Consider the following 16307-nt stretch of genomic DNA (forward strand, 5'->3'; position numbering starts at 1 on the left):
TTAAGAGACAAATGCCAGGAGAGCAGTAGACAGAGGATATGTACATGTGCTTTTAACGATTTATGTAGATTGGCACCATCATGATAGTCAACACAGATATATGCTGATACGTAAAGGCATTTTACAATGCATTAAAAGTGTTACAAACATCAAATTAGGAAGAAAAACATTCATTGATGCCAATGGGATGAAAATTCTTTACAGTACTTCACAAGTAAGTTTATCTCCTTTTTTGTTGTTGTTGCATTTTAAGCTTTAAAAATATATTCTGACCTCAAATTTATTGTTATTCCTTTATGATATTGGTGCTCGTTCCTGACTGTGGGGATAAGGATAATTTTCTGTACTTGGCTAAAGCAGAAGAAAAGGGTACAGGATGAAATTCATGTTTTAATATTACTCAGCTGTGACTATCTCTGGGAGGGGCTTTTGATCTTCTGAAAAAAATATCCTTCCTTTGTGAAGATAGGGGTTTGAAAAAGGTGAATTTGAGTTGGTAGAAATTCTTCTGATCTTCAAAGGAGTCATAAGCAAAATTTGTTTTAAGTAACAGCATAAAATACTTTGTTTTATAGATTTTTAGAATTCACTAATGACAAATGCAATTTGACTATTAGTTTGTGAGACACTTTTCTTGTCTTCCTTATTTTCCTATTAATAGGAGTGCCTTGCAGTAAGAACTCTTGATCCCCTCATCAACACATCCAGCCTAATAATGAGAAAATGTTTTCCTAAAAATCGTCTTCCTTTACCTACTATTAAAAGTGCTTTCCATTTCCAACTCCCAGTTATTCCTGTTAATGGTCCTGTGGCTCAGCTGTACAGTTTGCCTCCCGAAGGTATGGTCATTTTACAATGTTTTCTCTTTGAATTTGTCTAACCTTGTTCTGTGTAGGGTGGAATCAATTACAATTGTTTGAACTTCTCCACTAAAACTTGGACTCTGAGATTCTTCTCAGCTAGCAAAGGATCTGTGACCATTAGAGCAGACCGTGAATTTCTAATACTAAATTTCAGCTGATGACAATTTTGCCTGCACGTATGTGGTTATGTTTCTGGAGATATATAAAAAATAAACCAGGAACTAAAAAGTGATGTTCATCTAACTCTGAGATGTAAAGCATAGGCTGCATACATTCTTCTATGTTCTTCCTTAGTTTCTTTCTGATAAACTGGATGTACTGAATTTAGATTAACATTTTATGTTTGAGGCATTGATATTAAACCATTGTGGTTATTCCTTCATCTGTATGATGAAAAGTAGAGCTGCTTACCCGAACTGTTGCAGTCTCTTAGGTAACACTAGTCTGCAAAGTATTTGCCTGGTGCTTTGTAGGAAACAGATTCATCTGATTGTTTTCCTCTCATTATTTTTGGATAATTAATGCTTTTTCAAATATTTGGAAACAGCTTAGTACTTGGGTAAGGAACTGATGAAGTTGCTGTGGGGAAGTTAATCCAAAATAGAGGTGAAGTTACACTTTTAATATCCTCCTATTCATAATATTTTCTGAAATGAAATATGATCACAGTCTGAAAGAAGACAAGTATCTGTTTGAGGTTCATATAGGATACCATCAAACTGCAGGATTTTAAAGTCTGTTTATATTTTGTCTTCAAAATAGGAAACAGATTTCAAAGCATGTTCCAAAATCCACAGAAATTAAATTTTCTGCTTAATACAGTATTTTGATAGCCATAATACTTTTCTAGAAACCTCATATTTTGTTGAAGTAGACTACTGATCATTTCTCTTTCCAGTGGTTTGTAATCTATAAACAGAGAAGCGCAAAACCTAAAGAAATAGGATACATCTCTTATTTAAACTTCTCTATTAAAAAGAGGTGCAGAATGGTTTGTAGGGGTACTGTCTGAATTTGTTAAAAGTATAATTTCATATAGTCAGCATCGTAAAAGCAATAAATGCAATCATTTTGAATACTTTGGCAAATCAGTATATTTTGTTAATGTCTTAAGTGAGCCTTCTACTGACAATCAACAAATCTCTTGCACTGAAAACCCTCTTAAAAAAAAAAAAAACAAACTATGTAATATTTCTAGAAAAAGATTGGATTTGTCACTAGTGATCAGCACATCTATCAGAATAACTGGCTAGTGCCCGCTTTTACATATCAGGGAGTGATTTTAGCCCAATACTCATTAGTTGTCATGTAAACAATTAATTTGCTTCATCTTGTTTCAAAGTGTTACATCTCTAAATCAGAGATTGATGTCTAAATATTTCTGCACATGTAGGAAGTAACTTCTAAACTTTACCCCAAAAATATACAAGTTCCAAATCTGGCCATGTTAAGGAGCTGCAGCGACCACTCAGCTCCAGTATTTTCTGTACTGGGAGGAATCTCCAGTGATAGTTTCTGACTTATTTTTAATTTTAGGCCCCTTCTTAGGCTAGACTAAAAACATTGTGAAGGGGGTGCTTTGTCCCTCCATTCCATAATATTGGATCAATATCAGCTGACGTTACAAAAAGCTACTTAGGACTTCAATTTTTTTGGACCTACTCGTTACTACTTGCTTTGGGAAAAGGTGTCATGGCCATTTCATTTTGTGCTGCGTTGAGACTGCTGAGATGTTTTGGTGCTGAACAGCAGGCTTGGCACATCTAGGTTGTTAAGCATTTCTAATAGCCATGTACTATTTTTGGGTGGGTGAGGGGATGGAAATGTAGAACTGAGTCTGCAGTATTGCCAAGCAATCATTTAGTTTTGTAAATCTGGTAATAGTTACTAAAGCTTACAGGGTTTCACGGGACTTTTAACTAGTTGGTTTTGCCTTTTTTCAATTTGTAAGTAAAAAAGCAATAAACCTAGATGATTAAATAACCATATGATTCTTTTTCTTTTTTGAGCGTATGTATTGTGTTAAACTTATAATCTGCCTTACAGAACTTTTTTTTTTTTTTAAATATATCACAGTGGATGATGTGGTGGATGAAAGCGATGACAATGATGCTGAAGCAGAATCAGAAATTGAAACTGAAAATGAAGATAAGGACCAACATTTTAAGGTTGGTAGGAGACGAAATTAAAGGGCAAAACTGAGGCACAATATTTTTGTTGCTTCAATTGTGTATACAGCCATATGTTCAAGTATTAGTAGGATGTGGGGAGGTTTTAAGATGCAATTTCTAAAATAAAAAAAATATCTGAAATTTAAGGAAGTTGGGTGCTGTTTGAAAACATCAACCTTTGTTGTTCAGATTGCATCAACATTTTTATCAAAAATCTGTTTGCTTCACACTTGATGTGGCTGGAGTGGGATGGAGCAGAACTGCAAACTGCTTTTTCAATGTTCTGTTTCCAACTTGCGTTTCCCTCAGCCCTCTCTTCTCTACTGCCTACTGTACTCAGTTTGTAGGAGATGCTCCAGTTTTTTCCATTATTCTGACCTGTTATTGACTAGGTCAAGTTAACTTTGAAGTTCAGCCAGCTCTATAGATAGAGATTAGACCTCTGACTGTTGCATCACTTTGGGAAGGTCTCGTTCTGTTCTTCAGCTGTCAGCCAGGACATGAAAGGACATTCAGTAGGAACTATTTTATATTTGTATGTTATGTAGATTCAGAAGTTGATTGAATCACCTGCCTGCTAACTGGAATGACAACTTCTATTTCAGGCTCTCTTCTCATGAGCCCTGATGAAGGGAGTATCTTTAAAGAAGCCATTACTCCTTTGTCACTGCAGTCAGATGAAATCTCCACCTTTCAGGTTGCAATGGTTGCATTATGCATAATCTCATGTAAAGTGTAGTCTAATATCTGTGCATAATACATTTGGATGAAAGCAAGAAAATTATGTTTGTAATGTGCCTGTTGAAATGGGAGTTTTGGCAGACCAATAAAATTGAGCTGCTTAAATCCTCATGATGAAATGTGCAGTTCAGCTAATTTTAAAATAATATTGAGCCATGTCATAATCATGTCCATGTTAGAAGTAAAGGCTGAATATCATTTTTTTCAGAAGTTCATTCATCCTGAATGCAAGGTTAATTTGTTTTGGTGCTCTTTCAGAATGATGATATTGAGACTGATATTAATAAACTGAAACCTAGGCAGGAATTGGGGCGACCCATAGAAGAACTGAAAATGTATGAGCAATTTTTCCCAGAACTTACCTGAAAGTTTTCCGAAAAGTCTGTGATTCCCAATGCATTTCTCATAATGAGAGGTTGACTCTGGAATGTATTGTGACTTTTTTTTTTGTGTGTGGATAGAGTTATTCTAGCAGGGGAAAAAAAAAAAAGAGAGGCAGGCAGAGTGGTTCTAGAGCTATGTATGAGGGTGCTATGCAGTGAGTTTAGTTTATGATTATGTTACTTTTAGCTGATAGTAGGACTGAGAAGGGGAGTGTGGGCAGATCAAACATACAGGAAAACTCTTTTTAAATGTCTGATTATAGCACACAGGAGAAAGTAAAATATAAGAAAGGACATAAGGTATTTCTGACAAAGATTCATTATATCAGCTATGTCCTTAAATGCTGTGCACCTATTTAAAGTAGTGAATTACAAAATCTGGAGAATGGCATTGACTTGAAAGTTTGTTGTTGGCAAACTACTTTTTTACTGTTTTGACGCTATCGTATTGGAAAAGATGAAACTTCATTGCTTTATTTATGTAGGTTTACAACACAATGATAACTATCTTCTTTAAATGAAACTTATTTTGGATTATTGCAGAGCATACCTCAGAAATAACAGAGGAAGAAGGCTTCTAATATAAATGAACTTTTAAGAAGTGTTTACTTGGGGGGGAAGAATCAAGGTTTGTTTTTGTTGTTTTCTTTTAGGAATGTGACTTAGTCTCCAAGGAGCCAAAGCCTTTTCCATCTGAGGCAAATCTGAGTGGGCCTATTGTTGTTCCTACAGCAGGAGAAGAGCACTCTGCAGAAGCAAACCCATCAGTAAAAGAAATTTCTCTGAAGGAGAGCAATTTTTTATTGACAGAGAAATACAATATAAGGCCAGCCTTTCTGGGACTGCTAAAGAAAGATAGTAACAAAGACAGTAGTTTACATCAGCAAAATGATCAAAGGGAGCTGCTGCCATCATGCCAGTGTCTAAGCCAAGAAATTGTGAAAGGCTTGGACAGAATCACTCTGCAGAACAGTGCAAAAAATGAACAGTATTATGGTGCAGGGTGTGTAATGAAAAAGGAAAGCAAAACTAGCCTTACCACGCTTGCTTGTAATAAGCCTAGTGAACATGTTTCACCCTGCGGAAGTAGCCTCTTTGAGGGATCATTTGTCCAGCTGGGAAAGCTATGCTGCACTGGAGTGGATTCTGAGGAAGATGATGATTCCAGCTCGATTTCATCAGAGGAACAAGTGATGCTTGAAGTTTCTGATATATCCCCAGTTCATGACTCTGATCTTTATATTGAAATGGTAAAAAACACAAAATCTATCCCTGAATATTCAGAAGTGGCCTATCCAGATTATTTTGGCCATATTCCGCCCCCATTTAAGGAGCCTATTCTGGAAAGGCCTTACAGGGTGCAGAGGTGAGTTAAAATTCTTTGTTGTTGTTGTTCCCTTGAGAAATAATCTTTAGGCTGAGATTAACAGGAAGCTCACCTTCCACGTATACAATATGTACTTTGGCATATAAAACCATTTTCAGTGAAAATCAGTTTAAAGGTAGGTGAGTCAGCATTAATCAATGCAAAGTCATAAATAAGAACAAAATCTGATTCTATAATTGCTCATTCTAATTCTGTAATTCCGATTTCTAAATACTAAGTTTACTTTCTACTCTCCCTATTTTTGCCCCCCTCGCCTTCCCCCCCATCCAAATATTGTAATTTGTAAAAATGTCTACCATTTCCAAGATCAAAACAAGGAAGCTAGAGATGCGATGCTTCCTAACTCACTGTTTAACTACAGAATATCATACTTACCAAACAATTTTGGCATATTTTATCAAGCAAAAAGAATGAGAACTCTGAAAGTTTGTGGACATAATGGTGTATTGACAGTTTATTACCTCCTGATGATTTTGGTTGGGAGCTTTTTTCTCTGTGTTGTCTGTGAATTAAGGAAACAGTCTGGTTGTATGTGAATGAAATTCCTTTTCTTTGTCCTCTTCTTGGAGGAACTGTATAAGCACTGAAGTGACTCTATGCTAAGCTGTTGATGTGTTCAGTATTTTCATTGAAGGTAACTGAACACCCCCTTCAGGCCTTATGAAAGATAGGTCAGTTAATTTTTTAGATACTTCAGTTCTTCTCTCTTCTGTGCTAACAAAGCTGTCTTTGAACAAAATGTAGTGTGAACAAATCCAGTGATTAATGTATTTAAGTATTTGTTTTTAATATTTGTAATATTACAGTATCTAGACGTAGCAACCACTGAGGATGCGGTCATGTTAAATGCTGCATAAGCAAAGAATGAAAAAACATGACCAACACACCTCTCAGTGCATAAATAAATGGGTATTAAAAGAAGATGAAGGGTAATGTAACTATAAGAATAATTTGCAAAGACAGCATGAAAAGCTAGCTCATATGCATAGAAGCGAGTTACTATAAAGACAAATGAGCATTTTAGAAGAATATGTAATAGTAGGTATGAGACCTTGCTAGTTGCTTAGAATCACAGAATGGCCAAGGTTGGAAGGGACCTCTGGAGATCATCTAGTCCAACCTCCCTGCTCAAGCAGGGACTTCTAGAGCATATTGCACAGGATCGCGTCCAGGCGGGTTTTGAATATCTCCAAGGATGGAGACTCCACAACCTCTCTGGGCAACCTGTTCCAGGGCTCAGTCACCCTCACAGGAAAGAAGTTTTCCCTCATGTTCAGACGGGACTTCCTGGGTTTCAGTTTGTGCCTGTTGCCTCTTGTCCTTGGCCCCATCCTCTCAACACCCTCCCTTCAGATACTTGTACACGTTGATGAGATCCCCTCTCAGTCTTCTCTCCTCCAGGCTGAACAGGCCCAGCTCCCTCAGCCTTTCTTCATAGGAGAGATGCTCCAGTCCCCTCATCATCTTTGTAGCCCTCTGCTGGACTCTCTCCAGGAGTGCCATGTCTCTCTTGTACTGGGGAGCCCAGCACTGGACACAGGACTCCAGGTGAGGCCTCCCCAGGGCTGAGTAGAGGGGCAGGATCACCTCCCTCCACCTGCTGGCAACACTCTGCCTAATGCAGCCTCAGGATACCATTGGCCTTCTTGGCCACAAGGGCACACTGCTGGCTCATGCTTAACTTGTTGTCCACCAGGACTCCCAGGTCCTTCTCTGCAGAGCTGCTTTCCAGCAGGTCAGCCCCCAGCCTGTACTGGTGCATGGGATTATTCCTGCCTAGGTGCAGGACCTTGCACTTGCCTTTGTTGAACTTCATGAGGTTCCTCTCCGCCCACCTCTCCAGCCTGTCCAGGTCCCTCTGAATGGCAGCACAGCCTTCTGGTGTGTCAGCCACTCCTCCCAGTTTAGTATCATCAGCAAACTTGCTGAGGGTGCACTCTGTCCCTTCATCCAGGTCATGGATGAATATATTGAACAAGACTGGACCCAGGACTGACCCCTGGGGGACACCACTAGCCACAGGCCTCCATCTTGACTCTGCGCAGCTGACCACAACCCTCTGAGCTCAGCCATCCAGCCAGTTCTCAATCCACCTCACTGTCCACTCATCCAGCCCTCACTTCCTGAGCTTACCTAGGAGGATGTGATGGGAGATGTGAAGTCCAAGGAGACAACATCCACTGCTCTGCCCTCATCCACCCAGACAGTCATTCCATCATAGAAGGCTATCAGGTTGGTCAAGCATGATTTCCCTTTGGTGAATCCAGGCTGACTACTCCTGATCACCTTCTTGTCCTCCACATGCTTAGTGAGGACCTCCAGGATGAGGTGTTCCATCACCTTTCCAGGGATGGAGGTGAGGCTGACAGGCCTGTAGTTTTCTGGCTCCTCCTCCTTGCCCTTTCTGAAGACTGGCGTGACACTGGCTTTCTTCCAGTCCTCAGGCACCTCTCCTGATCTCCAGGACCTTTCAAAGATGATGGAGAATGGCCTAGCAAGGATGTCTTCCAGCTCCCTCAGCACTCGTGGGTGCATCCCATCAGGGCCCATGGATTTATGGATGTCAAGTTTGGACAAATGATTTCTAACCTGATCCTCCTCGACCAAGGGAGAGTCTTCCTTTCTCCAGCCTTCCTCTCTTGTCCCCAGGGTCTGGAATTCCCCAGGGCTGGCCTTAGCAGTGAAGACTGAAGCAAAGAAGGCATTCAGTAACTCTGCCTTCTCTGTATCCTTCCTCACCAGGGCACCCGACCCATTCAGCAGCGGGCCCACATTTTCCCTAGTCTTCCTTTAGCTACTGATGTATTTGAAGAAGGCCTTCTTGTTGTCCTTGACATCCCTTGCCAGATTTAATTCCAACTGGGCCTTAGCCTTCCTTGTCGCATCCCTGCACGCTCTGACAATGTCCCTATATTCCTCCCAAGTGGCCTGTCCCCTTTTCCATATTGTGTCTACTTCCTTCTTCTGTTGGAGTTTTGTCAGGAGCTCTTTGCTCATCCATGCAGGTCTCCTGCCCGCTTTGCTCAACTTCTTGCTCATAGGGTTGCATAGTTATTAGATTGAATGCTTTCAGCTTTATACTTGCAACTTTAACCAATTTCATGAGGTTCTTCATATTTACATGTGGTTATTGATTAAGATGGCATGTCTTTCTGAAACTAGGTGATATTATTCCAGTGCTTTGCTGGCAGAGTTTTAGATCTGTCATAAAAAAGTCATGTTTCCTACAAAATGGCCAGGTTTTGAAGCACAGATGACGTTATGTTACTGTTACGACATACGTTCTTACTTTCAACACTGAGCAGGGCTTTTTAGTAAAGAATCTGTGTGTTTATTTTTAGGATGAATTCTAGAAATGAGCTTTGTGTTTTCTGACTCAAGTCTTAGGCAAAATTTTCTTAAAATATTGTTCTATCTTCACATGTTTTTGTAATATTTAATCATTCTGAATATTCCTGGGTAATCTTACATTGAGTGAGGTCTTTCCCAAATCAGGGAAAATTAGAATTGTCATTCTAGTGCTCATTCTTAGAAATGAATCAAAGCACTGTATTAACTCTGCCTTTTGACCAATAAACCTACCTGTGTGCTCATGCATAGAGCTGATTTCTAAACCATGTGGTTATTATAGTTTTTTTTTTATACTTTAAAATATTTTATTGTTGGTGAGGTGTATTTTTAACACTGAAAGTAACTTTTTACTTTCTCTGTGGAGCAAGAATGGAATTTCATGGAATCCTGCTAAACTTGGTTCAGAAATCCTTTTTCACCTTTTTAAGGTACACTATTCTAAGAATTCAGTTTTCTGTTAATGACTCAGTCTTTTTACTGCAATGTAATGAATTTCTGAGAAGAGAATCCTTTTAAAAAGAGCCTGATCTTTTTAGGAATTTATACTTTGTAGCAAGGTGGTGAAAACAAGTTTTGTCAAAGATATGGAGAAGCTCTTAAAAGCCTACTGGAAAGCTGTGTCTAAATTCTGCTGGCATTCAGTGGGATTTATGTTCACCTTATTGCAAGCAATTAGTACACATCTTGTCAGCTAAGTCTCTGTTAGAAAACAAAACCTTACATTAATCTGTAATTTAAGCAATCCTTGTAGCGTTTTTAGCTGAATGTGTTTTGCTTGGTCTTGCAATATGCTAGGAGATGCAGTGTTTCCCAGTTTGTGTTTTGGAGCACTCTTGGATTTTTGTTTACACTTAGCAACATGTAGTTTTTACCAAATGTTTCAGCAAACTGTTGTCAGAATGTCCTCTGAGAGCAACTGAAGTGTTTTATTCCACCTTTTAGAGAAGAAAATTATTACTTAATTCAGTCCCCTGTAAATTGGGGATTAAATATCTACTTTTTTCCTCCTTTCCTTAAAACTTTAGGATTGTTTTTGCTGCACGTTTTAGGATTTTCTAATCACCTGACAGTTAGAAGTGATCATGAGGTAATGCAAGATCCACAAGGGACCTACCCATAAATGCATAGCTCCTGGTCAATAGTTCTTTCTTTCTCTCTTCTAATTTTTCCTTCAATAATCTCCAGATAGATAGCTTCTTTTATCTTCTAATTTTTCATTACCTTAAAATGTCCATTACTACTTTTGTTTTTTTGTGTATTTTTAATACCATTTCTTCTTTCTGTTTGTCTACTGAGGTTATAACTGGTATTTGAATATATGACATTCATTAATGGATTTTATCCTGACAAAATTCCTGTGAGGATGGGAAGTATTATGGCCACTTAGAGCTAAGGCATACTGAAATTTAATAATTTAAGATCAAGCGAGAAATCTGTAGTTCTGCCCTGAACTGAACCCTGATCAGATAGATTATGGTGAGTAGGACTTTTTGCAATTTTGTTAATATGTTGTTGGACTTGTGACTTGATTTCCTTTCCAAGTGAGTCTTAATTTAATAAGAGGTGCTAGAGTTGTACAATTCCCTTCTTTCTCTATCTTCTTGTTTGTCAACAATATTTATTTTAATTAAACAGAATTTCCAGCCTGAACATACTTTACAACTCTGTTCCTGTATTCTTCATTGTTAATCTGCCTCCTTTTGTTCTTATTGCAGGTGCTGTGCAAGCTTTTCCCCACAGCTCTGTCACTATATTTCATTCTTGAACTGCAACACATTCTTTTCCAAACCAGGACCTAGATACAGCCAGTTGTGCAATGGTTTAAAGATCTGGATAAATATACACCTGACATTTGGCTGACATCACCAAATTCATTCTAATTTGTTACCTAGTCGATATATGAACCAGAGGTGAAAAGCTAGTGCACTAACACACTCACTGCATGACCTACTCTCTAAAACTTTAATTTTAGTTATGGTAGGACTCATGTAAATTACTAATATTATCAAATACTGTCCTAGATTAAAGCATTAACATAAGTAATATTTGAGTAATTCCTGCTGCTAGTACAAATTATGAAATGGTGCATTTATTTTGTAAGATAAAACCCAGTGGGTTTTGTGCATGAAAACTCAGTTCCCACACATACAAATATTGGAATCAGTCAGCTATGAATGCAGGTGTTTAAACTTAATAAGTACACTTACAGTTTGTACACATAAGCGGGAACGAGGCTGAAGTCTCTCTGAAAATCCGTCCCACTGTCTTCATGTTAATTTTGTTAGTTTTCATTGTTATTTCTCTTTTATAATTGGAAACAGTATACCCCAGTTTGTGGGGACTCTTATTTTTATTATAGGACAAAAATCTCTCAAGATATTGAAAGACTGATTCATCAAGATGACATTATAGATCGAGTTGTATATGACCTTGATAATTCCAGGTAAGCTTTTACCCTTCAGAAAACAATACTGAATGAATAGCCTAAGTCTATTCTACTTTGTCTATGATATCATTTGTAATTTTTAAGACAGTACTATAATTTCAGATTTCACTAGAACTTTCTTCTAATGTAACATTGTTTCTGCTATTCAGGCTGAATTTATGGGCAGGTTCAAAATAATTTTTCAATTACCAAATGAGGGCTGAAGCAAACTTCATGAGTTTCTTTTGGTCATCCTAGTCCCCTTTTTTTCCCCTTAGATCTTCAGTAGCTGAGGAAGCAGATGTTTTGAAGTTTAATTCCAAATTTGAATCTGGAAACCTGCGCAAAGTTATTCAGATCAGAAAGTAAGATATTTCAACTTTTTGTTTTACATGTGAGACCTTTCGTTTCTGTTTTTTTAAAAAAGATTTATTTGTTTTTGTTAATCTTTAGAAACGAGTATGATCTAATTCTGAACTCAGATATAAATAGCAATCATTATCATCAGTGGTTTTACTTTGAAGTCAGTGGAATGAAAACTGGTGTTGGTTATCGGTTTAACATCATCAACTATGAAAAGTCAAACAGTCAGTTTAACTACGGTAAGATGTTTCCCATTCTTTGAGAAGAAATATGTAGTAAAATATCTGTACTGGACAGCTCAGCTGTGTGTCGTCCCCACCAAGGATCAGCAATATATTATGTTGTCTTACAGATCAGTGTGTTTTTTGTTTTGTTTTTTAATGATCTCACTGGAAAATGTTGTGACAGATTTCAGTTTAAAAAGAAAAAAAATTATTTCAAAACACTGGCTATCAGTTTTTAAAATGAAGTATTGTTGTAATTGAAGCCAAAACAGAAGAATGTTACTGGCAGCTGCAGCTAAAATTGTCTTAAGACCATTTGGGGTGGGGGACACCGAACCCTGTCGATCAACACAGGTGCAAGAGGAATGAGAACCAGTGTCATTAAGTGCCTTCCTGAATACTGAGATGTGTTTTCAGAAGTGAAAATAAGTGGAGATAGTTTCAGAGAGTTTTGTCTTGTTGATAGGGTGGGACTGTGTTTGTGAGAGGAAAAGATGAGCTCTTTGGATTCTCCGTTGAAGTGTTGGGCTTCACGTGTGACCCCTGTGGTTTCTAACTCGTAGCATTTGCTGCTCATGCCTTGTCCAAAAGTACTGCCTCACATCATAAGCTTTTCTTCTGTTTGTCCAAGGAGGGGAGGTCGTTCAGCTTAAACACACCTCTGTTGTGAGTTTTTGCCACTAGATTTTGTGCAAATTTCCCTCTTAGTCCTTTAAGAAGGAGGAGAAGCCTCCTTCCCCCCATCCTCAAACTCTTGGGACAGAGTAACATCATATTCTTCTTTGTCATAATTGTACAATTGACACTGATAGAATTTAAGAAGAATATCCAGATAGTTTGACCAGTAGTAAGTTGCTTTTAAATTACTTATTAATCTTCATCAGTCACCTTAGATCTTTATATGTTGCATACGCTTATTTGGTAGTTACTTTGGCTTCTTATTAAATAAATTGACTGACTCAGTATTTGTATTTGACTAATTATATAAGTAGTAAATAATACAGAATGAATGTGCATCACTTTCTACTCTAAACTGATATTAAGTGTTCAACTCTTGATTAGAATATAAACATTTAAAAAGTTGCCGAAAAATAGGGCATATAAAAACATTTGCTTAAAATACTTGCACTTTTATGACAATTTCACATGGTCTAACGAGAAAATAATCTCTTAACTAATTTACCAGGAAAGTTCTGTTAAAAAGACAGTGTTATTGTCCTGAAACATCAGTTATTTTCCAGCTATCCAGGTAAATAGATAATAGTCACAATTTTTTGTACTCTCTTTGAAGCCTTTTTGTAATAATGAGTTGGATGGAGTGGAACCCAAGATCCTTGTAGTTTCACATCCATGCTAACTATAGCTTTCATTTAAAATAGTTTTGGTCTCTGCAGGTCAGTGTTTTGTTTTTGGTTTGTTTGTTTGTTTTTTTAATTAGTATGTGTTTTTGGAGGGGAAGATAATCTTCTGTCAGTTGAATGAAAGCACATATAATATCCAGACTTCCATGAAAATATATTTTATGATAGTAAGTAAAAGAGTATAGCTAGTTTGGAGAATCACATACAAATGTTTGTCTGGTCCATTACTGATAATATCTTGATGTTAAAGAGTGCTAACTTTGCATTGAAATGAAATATTTTTTTTCTTAAAGGTATGCAACCCCTCATGTATTCTGTTCAGGAAGCGTTAAATTCTAGACCGTGTTGGGACAGATATTTGTTACTACAAGTAAGTACACTAACCAAATATAGTGAAAAATCTTGTATTGAAGATGAACATGAAATAGAATGTTTGCTGACAAAGCAAAATGTTTGCTTTTGTGCTTTAATAATAATCTTTTAATAGTTCTGTTGTGAACGCAGTTTTCCTCTTTAATTACTACTCCCTAGTTACTATGGAAAAATAACAGAAGTGACCAAAATACATAGTCTTATTTTGTTAGCATTCTGCTAGCATTTAAGTAGTTTACCTGTATACTCATTTTGGTGAGAAATTGCATTCTATTCTACAGAAACATTTAATGGAACATATATGTGCACACTTACTTAAAATGTTATTGGTGACATGCAGTAATACTGATCAAGTGTGATTAGTCTTTTGTACCCTATGGTACAATCATTTTAAAGCAATCCTAGAACATAGGATGAGAAGTTACCCTTCCATTTGTTACCTTTCTTGATCAACAGTTGTTTGCTTCATTTTTTTTCTTTTACTCACCTCTTCCCATAATGGATGTATATCACTGCTATCATAAAGTTTCTTTACAGATGGTGGGAACCAGTGGATTTAGTATTTAACCTGCGTGCACACAGAAGAGAAATACAATCACTAAAAATCTTCCTGGCTCTTAAAACGTATGTTCAGGAATAATCTATAATACAAAAAATAAATTAATTGAACGTGTTTTATTATCTTTGTTTTACTCTTAGGAATCATTTTTCAAGAAGTTCGATTGCTGCTGGGGGGCAAAAAGGAAAATCTTATTACACAATTACATTCACGGTGACTTTCCAACATAAGGACGATGTCTGCTACTTTGCTTACCGTTATCCATATACATACTCAACCTTAAAGGTGAGAAGATTATGATCCGTTACAGAGATAATGATTTATACTTTTGAAGAACTTGTGATACGTAAAATGATAAGCATTCATGAGTGAATTCTGTTTACCTTTTTTTTTAATGAAGTTCAAAATGCTTCTTAAAATGGAGAATTTTTCATAAAATCTTGGTGTAGAACGGCGAAGGGTGTGGCTTGTACTAAAGAACAGTTCCTGGGAAATAAAATAATACTTATTTTCAAGCTAAATGGTATATCTGGTGTTTTTAGGAATCACAAACATATTCATAATTGATTGGAAAATTCTGTGGGAATTGAATGAAGTATTTTTACATGAATCAAATGACTCTTATCCTGCTGATTTACATATACCTGTTCATAACTGACCTATCCAAGCTATTATATTTAAGATAATTAGAGAGACAGGCATTTTTAGGATAATGAATTAGCTGAAAAGAGTGTTGTGAAGCTTTTAGTACTAAGGAAAACATGTAGCTAGAATTTTTGGCGATTATTTCTGTCATAGTAACAAAAGCATACTTGGGGATTCAGTGGTTAGTGTATACCAGTGTTGAATGAAGCTATTCACTAAGCACTTTACTAATTTACTAAACTCTTGGAAGAAGTATCATCTAGTAGAAAATGAAGAAACTCTTATCTTTGCACTTTTCATCTTTCTTGGAGCAGTTGTAAAAACATATAAAGATAAGAATTCAGTTGGCTAGAGATGCAGAGAATGATATTTCAAGGTCAAAATTATGAAGGAAACTAGCATTATTCAGAACAACAAAAAGAAAGATGGAATAAATAATACCTGTAGAATACACTGTCATACATGATTGCAAAAGATTTGAAGTATCTCTTCATTATTTTTGGAATGAAGATGCATCTACAGAAATTGGAATCCATGCATAACACTCAACAGATATATTTTCGGCAAGATGCTCTCTGTGAGACCCTGGCTGGCAACAGTTGTCCGTTAGTCACTATTACAGCCATGCCAGAGTCAAATACCTACGAACATACCTGTCAGTTCAGTAAGTATGACTTCTCTTTCTCATCAACAGAAAATAATGCAAAACCAGCTCTTTATGAAAAATTCTTAATCTGAATCAAATCAGTTGCCAGATATTTCTGTATGTTACGTTTTGCTGATAATGCCTCTTAGAGGGGGAAAAAAATGACCTTTGAGTAACTTTTCTCCCCAAAAGCTCAGGAAATCAGCTTGTCAAAAAATCTTTCATAGAGAGAATGTCTCAGCTACTGGGATTTGAAGTGTGCTTTTGTTGTGAGAGCATTCTTGGTGCCCCCCCAGCTCCCCCCAATGTTTTTCTAGTCTATTGAAAAAGAACCATAAAAGTATATCGCATAGTAATCGCCAGCTTGAGCTGGTTGCAGCCATGTAATTGTCTCAGATTGAATTTAAAATTCCATTGAGATGCTTGTGTAGTTAGCAGTCCTTATAAAAAATATTCTGGCGAGTTCTATCAAGAATGCTGCATTTATGTGAATGCACTGACCCCCCCCCCCAATACTGTATTTTTGCATTGTACTAAATGAAGCTGGCTATTGCCTCTCTCTTCTGTAAAACAAACTTAAATTACCTTGAATCATATTTTGCGATTTTTATGCTCCTTTTAGGGAATCGTCCTTATATTTTCCTGTCTGCTCGTGTACATCCTGGAGAGACAAATGCAAGCTGGGTTATGAAGGGAACGCTGGACTATCTTATGAGCAATAATCCAAGTGCCCAAAGTTTACGAGAATCTTATATTTTCAAAATTATTCCCATGCTCAATCCAGATGGTGTCATCAATGGAAAGTAAGCTTAAGTT

General features: G+C 37.0%; 1 protein-coding gene across 1 annotated transcript in view; it reads left to right on the forward strand.

Moving 5' to 3' along the window:
* LOC104140719 (cytosolic carboxypeptidase 1-like) overlaps positions 1-16307 on the forward strand; it is a 47422-nt gene that overhangs the window by 8759 nt on the left and 22356 nt on the right. Inside the window, 13 exon segments of the mRNA XM_068925019.1 lie at positions 6-214; positions 662-839; positions 2940-3031; positions 4034-4159; positions 4812-5524; positions 11256-11339; positions 11600-11686; positions 11775-11923; positions 13563-13611; positions 13613-13639; positions 14341-14485; positions 15356-15509; positions 16114-16294. Of these exon segments, the coding sequence (XP_068781120.1) occupies positions 6-214; positions 662-839; positions 2940-3031; positions 4034-4159; positions 4812-5524; positions 11256-11339; positions 11600-11686; positions 11775-11923; positions 13563-13611; positions 13613-13639; positions 14341-14485; positions 15356-15509; positions 16114-16294 (2194 nt within the window).

Source organism: Struthio camelus, chromosome W, assembly GCF_040807025.1.
Source record: "Struthio camelus isolate bStrCam1 chromosome W, bStrCam1.hap1, whole genome shotgun sequence".
Lineage (NCBI taxonomy): Eukaryota > Metazoa > Chordata > Aves > Struthioniformes > Struthionidae > Struthio > Struthio camelus.